The sequence below is a fragment of the Herpailurus yagouaroundi genome, unplaced genomic scaffold, assembly GCF_014898765.1.
Source record: "Herpailurus yagouaroundi ecotype Mexico unplaced genomic scaffold, PumYag 67793, whole genome shotgun sequence".
In the NCBI taxonomy this organism is placed as follows: Eukaryota; Metazoa; Chordata; class Mammalia; order Carnivora; family Felidae; genus Herpailurus; species Herpailurus yagouaroundi.
The window spans coordinates 14246068-14257295 of NW_024420586.1; the positions used below are offsets into that span (position 1 = coordinate 14246068).

Below are 11228 nucleotides of genomic sequence, written 5' to 3' on the forward strand. Positions count from 1 at the left end.
ATTATCTAATTTGTTTATATACAACTTTACATTGTGTTCCTTTATATTGTTTTTTATTGAGTTTCTGTAAAGTGAATAGTGATTTTCCCTGTCTTATTTGGGACTTTTGTAATTTGAATCTTCTTTTTTTCTTGGTCATTCTTGCCAAAGGTTTTTCAAATTTGATATGCTTTTCAAAGACCAACTTTTGATTTTATTGATTTTCTTAATATTTTCCTATACTCTATTCAACTAATTTCTGTTCTCATATTTATTATTTCCTTTCTTTTTGGTTTGGTTGTAATTTGCTCTTTTTTACCTTGTTTCTTATGTTGCAAAGTTAAGTACTTATATCTTCTTTTTTAAGATAAGCAATTTATGGCTCTAAATTTTACTCTGAGCCCTGCTTCTGGTACATCCCATAAGTTTTGGTATGTTTTGTTTTTATTTTAATTCATCCCAAATTACTTTGTAAAATTTCCTTTGCTATTTCTTCTTTGACACTTAGTTATTTGGGAATGTGTTGTAGAATTTTCACATATTTGAGAATTTCCAAAATTTCACTTTGTTATTGATTTCTAATTTTATTCCATTGTTGTCACAAAACATACTGTTTATGGATGCAGTCATTTTATTTTGATTATTTTTAAAATTTTTTTTAATATTTATTTTTGAGACAGAGAGAGACAGAACATGAATGGGGGAGGGTCAAAGAGAGAGGGAGACACAGAATCTGAAGCAGGCTCCAGGCTCTGAGCTGTCAGCACAGAGCCCAACGTGGGGCTCAGACTCACAGACCGTGAGATAATGACCTGAGCTGAAGTCGGAAGCTCAACTGACTGAGCCACCCAGGCGCCCCTTTTTTGATTATTTTTTAATGCTATAAATTTATTTTTTTAAGTTTGTTTATTTATTTTGGGAGAGGGTAAGACCCAGAGAACACGAGTGGGGAAGGGGCAGAGAGAAAGGGAGAGAGAGAATCCGAAGCAGACTCTGCACTGTTAGTGCAGAGCCCAACACAGGGCTCAAACTCATGAACCGTGAGATCATGACCTCATCCAAAATCAAGAGTCATACACTAAACTGTCTGAGCCACACAAGTGCCCCTGGATTCAGTCAATGTAAAGGCTTACCTTACACCCTAAAATATGATTTACCTTCAAGAATGTTCAACATGCACTTGATTTCTTTTTTTTTTTTAAGATTTTTTTAATTTTAAGTAATCTCTATACCCAACATGGGGCTCAAACTTAAAACCCTGACATCAAGAGTCACATGCTCTACCAACTAAGCCAGCCATGCTCCCTCACGTGCACTTGAGAAGTGTATATATTCTGTTCTTGTTGGGTAGAATGTTCCATAGATGTCTTTTAGATCTATTTTGTTTATAGACCAAAATATTTTATTTCTTTAGTGATCTTCTACCTATTTGTCTTATCCCCAATTGAGAGTAGAATATTAAATTCTCAAAGGGTTATTACTGAAATATCTATTATTTCTTGTTTCAGTTTTACTGTTTTTTTTCCTTGTGTACTTTGTGGCTCTGTTAGGTGTATTTATGTTTATAAATTGTTTTATCTTCTTCGTGGATTGTCCTGTTATCATTATATAATGTCCTTCTTTGTCTCCAGTATTGATTTTTATCTTAATAGTTATTTTGTCTGATATTAGCATAGCCACTGCAGCTGTCTTTAAGTTACTATTTGCATATATAGAATTTCTCCATCCTGTTACTTTCAGTTGAATTGTGTTTCTGAATCCAAAGAGTGTCTCTTATAGATGGCATGGATTTGGATCATTTTTAAAAATTTATTTTGCATATCTCAGCCTTCTCATGGGTGTGTTGAGTCATTTTACACTTACTGATTAATTAGTGATGAAGTAAGACAAAGAAAGATTTACATTTGCCTTTTGCTATTTGTTTTCTGTATTTTTGAGAGACAGAGAGAGGCAGCATGAGTGAGGGAGGGGCAGAGAGGAAGAGGGAGACACAGAATCCGAAGCAGGCTCCAGGCTCTGCACTGACAGCAGTGAGCCCATGCTGGGGCTCAAACTCACAAACTGTGAGATAGTGACCTGAGCCAAAGTCAAACGCTCAACCAACTGAGCCACCCAGGTGCCCTATAGTGAATTTTTCATTTCAGTCATTATATTTTTCAACTCCACAATTTACATATATGCTTATATATACACATATGTATGTCTGTCCAATGCTTGAATTTTCTTAGGGACAGTTTCTGTTGACAGCCTTTTTTGTGTGTGTATATGGATCATTCATTATTGACTTAGGATTTTTTCAGTTATACCCGGTGAGATCTTGGCCTTATTCTTTGAGCTCTCCTTAGCAACTGCCATTTTCTTCTAGCAGGCATTGGTAATTGATTATGCTTTTCTTCTGTCATTTTCTTATCTTGTAATCTGACTGTGGTGTAAGCCTGTTATTCCAAGCCATGGTCAGGGCCTTTATGTCCCATTTGTTTTTTTGCCTTATAGTTGCATCCTTTGCCATCAATATCACCTGAAGTGGGGTAGATATACTTTATCTCCACTTTGGCTAGACTTGTTATACTGGCCACCAAGTAGGGCTGCCTTATATTCTCAAGGCTTTCAAGAGTTTAAGTGGGTGTTTTTTACTTTTCGCTCCCTCTCATCTCTTTCTTGGACTGGCACAGGGATGGAGGCTGGGGCTATAGTAGAGTAGGTGACCCATACTGATCTCTAAGCAAATCTCCAGTCCCTTCTGAATCCAAACCATTGTTCTTGAATCTAATTTGTGTGGTTAGACCCTCACTTTCCTTAGATAAGATTGTTCTCAGTTCTCATTTAAATAGCCTCAATGTTTCGCAACCCATTGAGCACATAAGTTAGAAAATTCTCCACATGAGAATCCCTGCTGCATAAAAATATAGAATTTTTCTGGTAATGAGCTTTAGGAAGTGAAAGTATTGACTACTAGCTTCTTTATGCAAACTGAAGCAAAAGAACAGACGGAAGATGCTTGAAAAGGCAACTACGAAGACTTCCCTCCCCTCCCCCCTATTTTTTGAGGAAGTCTATACTGGTATTTGTCTTTAATTTAAAGCATCTGCTTCAGTACCTTTATAGTTTATATGCCACAATGAAATAAGCACACCAAATGCCATTTCTGTTTAAAAGGGTGTTATAGTAACTTACCTGTTATTCTTCTTAATTATTCTTTCTTCTGAAGCAACATTAAGATGCAGTCTCTGATAGATGCTGTTTGAGCCCTTCCAGATTCCCATTACTGGGTTTTCCCACCCATCTCTCAGTTGTGGATATTGGCTCCTAATAGGTTGTGTCTGTCCCCTCCTCTAGAAGGTTGCCATTGGCTGAAGGAAGATACTATGTGCAGAGATGCCTATGAGGTTAATTGTCACCACTACCACTACCTTAGGTGGCCCAGCTAACTTTCCCGCAGGTGGGACAACCTTTCCGGTGAATTCACATCCCATAGCTGCCTATGGGATCGATTTGAATCTGCATTATAAACCTACAACTTTTCATAGCTTCAGGCCCTCCTCTATTTCGCTTCCCCCTTTGCCTACAAGCTCCTCCTGAGAGCATGCACTCAGTAAATCACTTGCAGCAGAACCCTTGGGACATGACTGCTTTACACATCTAAACAAATGTGGCAATCTAAATAAAATACCAGCAACTACCTCTGTTATCAACAGAAAAGGCAGGATAAGGATGTGTTCTAACTTTTAAACTTTTTAGAATTCATTCAGCTGTGTGTTCTCTCAGTAATATTCTATTAGCACTATGTTGCCTTAATTCAGTGTCCTGATGCATCTATTAGCATGGCATTTTATTTTTTTAAATTTTTTCAGCATGGCATTTTATAATTACTCTAGCTTTGTGTGCGAGAAACAGTACATAGGGTACTGTGATTAGTAGGTTTCAAAAATGTTTCATCTTTTATTATCTCTGTTTAGAACTCTGAAAATATGATAGAAAACATTACATATTCTCCCGATTCTGAAGTTTATTCTGTAAAAGTAATTGTATTTCATTATGTATTTCTGCATATTTCCTCTCAGTTTCTATATCTGGTTCTGAAAGAAGTAGCAGGAGAGCCAGTCCAGCTAAAGCCACCATCTGTATTTCTGTATAGAGCTTCTCTTTTATGTCTATCAACATTTTTATCCAGATAAAATGGAATAGACAATCTAGAAGGAAATAAGATACATTTCCATTTCACTTTTCCTTCCATATGGGGCTAAGCCTCAGCAGTCAAATCTATGCATTGCCTTCTTAGGATTTCAACCTCACTCTTAAGAAAAAATTAAACATGCCTATAACACATTTATATAACTTAAATCTGAGATGAACGAGAAGGCCCAGCTGAGCATAGAAAAATGTTATTGAATCCCTAGTAGTCTTAGGTTATACAGGGAACCCCCATTCTCCATGACCCCAAAACATTTAACAGGTGTGAAACCCAGAAATAATCTCCAAACACCCCATTTGGCATTCACAGTTCCATAAGCCTTAAAACCGTGCCTAATTTTGGAAGTAATGGACTTGATTTTCTTTCTCCCCAAAATAATTTTAACAATATCAGATTCATGAAGTGAAACCATCATTTCTCTATAGATTTACAGTGTTTTAGATATATAAATTCTATTATAATTTATTTTCTCAACTGAAGGTATGTATATAGTCTGTCCTGTTTTCACATAGTCTTTCCTGTGCTCATCTGTCAGTAAGAAGTCACTAATTTACTTCCCTTTCCAGTCACCTCTCATTTTCCAAGGATCCCAGACTATATGAACAAGAAAAGACTTATTTGACCAAGTAAAGGCACCCGGTACAGAGAGATCTAGTGAGTCTGATCAGTTCAGTGATTCTATTGCTTTTGTGTATAGTTCACAATGTCACTTTTGAACATGCATCGCCCAGAGCACTCATCGTCTGCTTTTGTGATACTCTTGATGGCCCTGATCCTGTTTTCTCATTCTAAGATATTACCTTGAGTTCATACTCACCAAATCACATCTTTCTCTCTACAAGACACTGTGTTGGGGCATCTGGGTCTAAAAGGGCACTGGCAGCTTGCTGGGATGGGACCGTTGTGTGGGACTAGCCTGCAGCCCCAGATGCTAAGCCCTTTTCTCCAACACAAACTGCCTTTCCTCATGATGAGTTGGTACATGGGAATTGCCTTTCTTTTCCTATGAGGTGAAATTGGCCAGTCAACCCTGGTACCTTTCCATAAACTTAAAAATCTGGGAGGAACAACATTCCTCTCTTCTCAGCACACCCATTTCTCAATACGAGTCCCCTGAGATCCTTATGGCAACTGTCTGACCTCATCTTCGTACTGCATATACTAAGCGGATAGGCAGCTCCTGTTAAGGAATAGAAACCAATCCAAAAAAATAAGTCTTACTGCACTGTTTGCTCTAGGTTTATGTATTTTCCAATAATAATATCTGCTTTAACAAGGCCTGCTCTATTTCTAGACATAGTGCACTTTAAAATATTTTTTAATGTTTTATTTCTTTATTGAGAGGGAGAGAGTTAGAGACGGAGAGAGAGACAGACTGTGAGTGGGGGAGGGGCAAAAGAGAGGGAGACACAGAATCCGAAGCAGGCTCCAGGCTTCGAGCTGCCAGTACAGAGTGTGACAGGCTTCGAGCTGCCAGTACAGAGCGTGACACGGGGCTCAAACTCACAAACCATGAGATCATGACCTGAGCCAGTGTCGGACGCTCAACCGACTGAGCCACCTAGGCGCCCCTCATTACATGTTTATAGTTCCTTGGCAGGATAATTCCAATTTTTGAGTAATCTATTCTCCATGGAGCTGTACCTTCACAGTACATTTATATATTTAGTAAGGTTTAAACTGTGTAAAAGTTTTTTGTGTATGTAAACAATTCTAATATCCTTTAAAAAAATTATTTTTCATTAGGTCATCCTACAAAATACACAGCCGATATTCCCATTCATCTAAATGATAATCCAATTTGCTATCGAATGTTATGTTTGGTTGGAGAGGTAAAATTACCCAAGTTATCGTTTGACCCTCCATTCATATTTTTCACTCCTGTTCCTCTGGACGTAACAACTAAGATGAATGTCAACATTTTACCTCAAAACTATTTCAGGTAAATGCTTAATGTGAATTTACCACAGTTTGTTTATATGCTTTTTTGTTTGTGTCTGTGTTGTATGAGTCATGAGCAATGTCTGACTTGTTTCTGTTGTTGGAACGAACCGTTAAAATATTTAACAGTTCAGTTAAATTAAAAATTTTAAGAAGCCCACTTCATTACCTCACAATTAGTCATTTGATTTTCTTGTAAAAATTTTTCATATGTCTCTCTTCATGGTATGTGAAGCACGTTTTCTATGGCTATGTAACAAATTACCACAAACTTAGTGCCTTAAAACATGAATTTGTTATCTTTTAAGTTTCTTTGGGTCAAGAGTCCTCTGGGTTAGTTAAGGTGTATTTACTGCTGAAGGTCTCAGTAGGTGGAAATCCAGGTGCGGGCTATGGCAGCAGTCTCATCTGAGGCTCATTCTCCAGAATTAATCCTTTCAGTTGTAGGACTAAGATAATTTCTTGCTGGCTGTTGGGACCACTCTCAGCTCTTAGAGACCACCCTCACATCCTAGCCATGTGGTTCCTCCTCCCATCATGGTACTTTAGAGCATCTCTCTGACTTCTCAGTCTCTGACCTCCAAACCTTTTAAGATCTCACCTAATTAAATATGATCCACACATGATAATCTTTTAGCTTTATTTGCATTCATTTGGCTAGGGGTGTCAGTTACATATGGAAAGTCCCTTTACCATTGCTGTATAACACAAATTAATCACCAGTGTGATATACTTACAGATTCTGTTACCCAAGGGGTGGGAATAATGCAGGGTTTGTGTATGTACACTAGGGGAGAGGACTCTTGGGGGCCATCTCAGAATTCTGCCTCTCACATGTACATAGTATAGCACAATGTGGTCTGTTCTCATTTTTTAAAAAAATTATCAATAGCCCAAACCCCAATACTGTATTGCTCTAGATACATGTCCTCACACTACAGAGCAAGTAGATTGTGTGTGTGTGTGTGTTCATTCATTCATTCATTCATTACTGGCTTATGAGGAATATAAGAGGTCTCCAAAGGGCTCAAATCAAAACAGACCAAACTAATACATATAAGCTGAAACCAGAGTAAGAGTGGTGAGCTGTAGTAATCTGCCAAATGCAGGCTTTTTCTTAAAACTTGATACAACTTTGTTGAGCATCTGACTTTGGCTCAGGTCATGATCTCACAGTTTGAGTTTGAGCCCCTCATTGGGCTCTGTGCTGGCAGCTTGAAGCCTGGACCCTGCTTCAGATTCTGTGTTTCCCTCTCTCTCTGCCTCTTCCCCACACCCACTCTGTTTCTGTCTCTCTCTCAAAAATAAGTAAACATTAAAATTAAAAACAAAGCCAAACTTGAGACAACTTCCTCAAAGTGGGAAAACAATCTCAAATTCCTTGATTAATCCAGGGACACTGAAAGAGGCTAAAAGAGTTTATGTGAGTAAATCCTTCTACCTGTCAGCAGAAGCAAGCAAATCTTCTCTAGATCAGTGGTTCTTAAACTGTGGTGTATATCAGCATCACCTGAAAGAATTTTAAAACAGATTATTGCCTTCCATCCCCAGAATTTATGATTCGGGAAGCCTGGAATTGCATGTAATAATTTTTATTTCTAATAAATTTCCAAATGATACTGATACTGCTGATCCATGGACCACACTTTGTGAACCTCTGCTCTAAATGAAGCCATCCTCAGTTTGGGCTCATATTTCAGTTGCCACAGTTGCTATCAACCGGACATCAGTGCTGGAGTAAGTATTACAGAACTCTCAAGAAGGGAAGATACCATAGAGTCAGCACAAACAACTATTTTGAAATTTAGACTCAAGTAATTCACATATTGGAATTATCAGACACAGAATATAAATAATTTATTTTTAAAGGGTGGCATTACAAAAATTAGAAAGTAACATGGAATTATACCATATAGCCTTGAAAATGAACCAAATGTAACTTGTAGAAATTATAAAACAAAGTATGTCAGGTAAAATTTTAAGAGCATTCACTAAACCTACGATTGTATATAACTACACAGACAGCATAGAAACCAACAAAAGCAAGAGAAAACTAAAACAAAAATGATGTCAAAAACTTTATGTAGTTGACTAATGCAATTAAAGTAAGTTATTCTGACTAGTTAAAATACAGAGAATGTTAGAGTAAATAATAAAAAAAGTCCAACTGCCTATTAAAAGAAGTATATGTAAAACATAAGGACAAGAAAGACTGAAGTAAAACAGGGTTTCTCAACATCAGAACCTGTGACATTTGGGGGAGGATGTTTCTTTTTTTTTTGTTGGAGGCTATTCTATGTGTAGTAGGATGTTAACAGCCTTCCTGCTATCTAACCAATAGCATCCTCTCCCTAGTTATCACAAAAAAGAATTGTGTCCAAACATTGCTACATGTCCCCAGGGATGCAAAACTACTCCTAGTTGAGAACTATCAAACGAAGATCATGGGAAAATGTATGGTAGCATAACCAAAAGAAAGCTGGATAGCAGTATTGATTTTACATATGATGACCTTATTTAAGAGGTAAAACAGAGGCACCTGGGTGGCTCAGTTGGTTAAGTTCTGACTCTTGATTTCTGGCTCAGGTCATGATCTCACAGTTTGTGAGATTGAGCCCCATGTTGGGCTCTGCACTGACAGCACAGAGCCTGCTTGCAATTCTCTCTATCCCTCTCTCTCTCTGCACCTGGTTCACTTATGCATGATCACTCTCTCTCTCTCTCCCTCCCTCTCTCTCTCTCTCTATCTCTCTCTCTTTCTCTCTCCCCCCCTCTCTGTCAAACATTTAGAGAAAAAAGAGGTGAAACATTTATAATATAAAAAAAACTTTTTAACATAAAAAAGAGTGGGTGGTTCAGTCAGTTTAGCGACTGACTCTTAATTTTGGCTCAGGTCATGAACCCAGGATCATGGGACTGAGCTCTGTCTGCATCAGGCTCTGGGCTGAGCATGGAGCCTACTTGGGATTCTCTCTTTCTCTGTCCTTCTGCCCCTCTCCCATGCATGAGCACTCTGTCTCTCTCTAAAAATAAGCCATTAAATAATTATAAAATATGCAGCTCACCTGAAAACTGTCAGATGTCTAAAATTGTATGCACAACCAAAGTACTCTTAAAATATGAAAACCCCAAATTAAAATAATAGGGGGAAATTGACCAGTCCTTCATCATTGTAGAATGGTTCAACACATATCTCAATTATTGATGAGTCCAGAAGACAAAAACCCTTGTATAGATAAAGAAAATTTGAAAAGGATATTTTATTAAAAGCCTCCTTCATTTAATACTAATATTATGAAAAATACTAAAAGTAGTATTAGGAATAGCATTATAAAATCCTGCACCCTGCAATTGTAGAATATACATTTTTCTCATTCATACAGGAGATATTTACAAAAACTGAGAGTGTATTATTCTGTAGTTCAAATTTAACACATTTTGAAGAGTTGGCATCATATAGACTGTTTTTTGGTAATAATTATTTTAAAATCATTAAAAAAATATGAACAGGATCTGCCACATATTTGGAACTATTGAAAAAAACTTCTATAGAGACTCAAGAAGATACCCTATTGAATTCTGAAAATAATAATTAAAATACTATGTATCAAAACATGAAAACAACATTTACTGATATAAACAGTATTTGAGTATTAAAGACTAAACTTGAAACACCTCTTGTCACTTCTGTTGCTTTCTTTAGAAAAAGAGTTAGGCCTACATCTTTGTTCAGTTAACTGCATCTCTTACGTTAAATTCCAGAGGTTAAGCAATAAACAAACTTATGAAATGCACCAAAATTGGTACTTAGATGGAAGTGAGTAGTCTTTTTTTTTATATATATGAAATTTATTGTCAAATTGGTTTCCATACAACACCCAGTGCTCATCCCAAAAGGTGCCCTCCTCAATACCCATCACCCAACCTCCCCTCCCTCCCCCCCCCCCATCAACCCTCAGTTTGTTCTCAGTTTTTTAAGAGTCTCTTAGGCTTTGGCTCTCTCCCACTCTAACCTCTTTTTTTGTTTTCCTTCCCCTCCCCCATGGAGTTCTGTTAAGTTTCTCAGGATCCACATAAGAGTGAACACATATGGTACTTTTTCTGTATGGCTTATTTCACTTAGCATCACACTCTCCAGTTCCATCCACATTGCTACAAAGGGTCATATTTCATTCTTTCTCATTGCCACGTAATACTCCATTGTGTATGTAAACCACAATTTCTTTATCCATTCATCAGTTGATGGACATTTAGGCTCTTTCCATAATTTGGCTATTGTTGAGAGTGCTGCTCTAAACATTGGGGTACAAGTGCCCCTATGCATCAGTACTCCTGTATCCCTTGGGTAAATTCCTAGCAGTGCTACTGCTGGGTCATAGGGTAGATCTGTTTTTAATTTTTGGAGGAATCTCCACACTGTTTTCCAGAGTGGCTGCACCAGTTTGCATTCCCACCAACAGTGCAAGAGGTTTCCCGTTTCTCCACATCCTCTCCAGCATCTATAGTCTCCTGATTTGTTCATTTTGGCCACTCTGACTGGTGTGAGGTGGTATCTGAGTGTGGTTTTGATTTGTATTTCCCTGATGAGGAGCGACGTTGAGCATCTTCTCATTTGCCTGTTGGCCATCCTGATGTCTTCTTTAGAGAAGTGTCTATTCATGTTTTCTGCCCATTTCTTCACTGCATTACTTGTTTTTTGGGTGTGGAGGTTGGTGAGCTCTTTATACCTTTTAGATACTAGCCCTTTGTCCGATATGTCATTTCCAAATATCTTTTCCCATTCCGTTGGCTGCCTTTTAGTTTTGCTGATTGTTTCCTTTGCTGTGCAGGAGCTTTTTATCTTCATGAGGTCCCAATAGTTCATGTTTGTTTTTAATTCCCTTGCCTTTGGGGATGTGTCAAGTAAGACATTGCTACGGCTGAGGTCAGAGAGGTCTTTTCCTGCTTTCTCCTCTAGGGTTTTGATGGTTTCCTGTCTCACATTCAGGTCCTTTATCCATTTTGAGTTTATTTTTGTGAATGGTGTGAGAAAGTGGTCTAGTTTCAACCTTCTGCATGTTGCTGTCCAGTTCTCCCAGCACCATTTGTTAAAGAGACTGTCTTTTTTCCATTGGAT

General features: G+C 37.7%; 1 protein-coding gene across 1 annotated transcript in view; it reads left to right on the forward strand.

Moving 5' to 3' along the window:
• Positions 1–11228, forward strand: part of CFAP47 (cilia and flagella associated protein 47) — a 562540-nt gene that overhangs the window by 133178 nt on the left and 418134 nt on the right. Inside the window, exon 21 of the mRNA XM_040468820.1 lies at positions 5918–6113. Within this exon, the coding sequence (XP_040324754.1) occupies positions 5918–6113 (196 nt within the window). The remainder of the gene's footprint in view (positions 1–5917; positions 6114–11228) is intronic.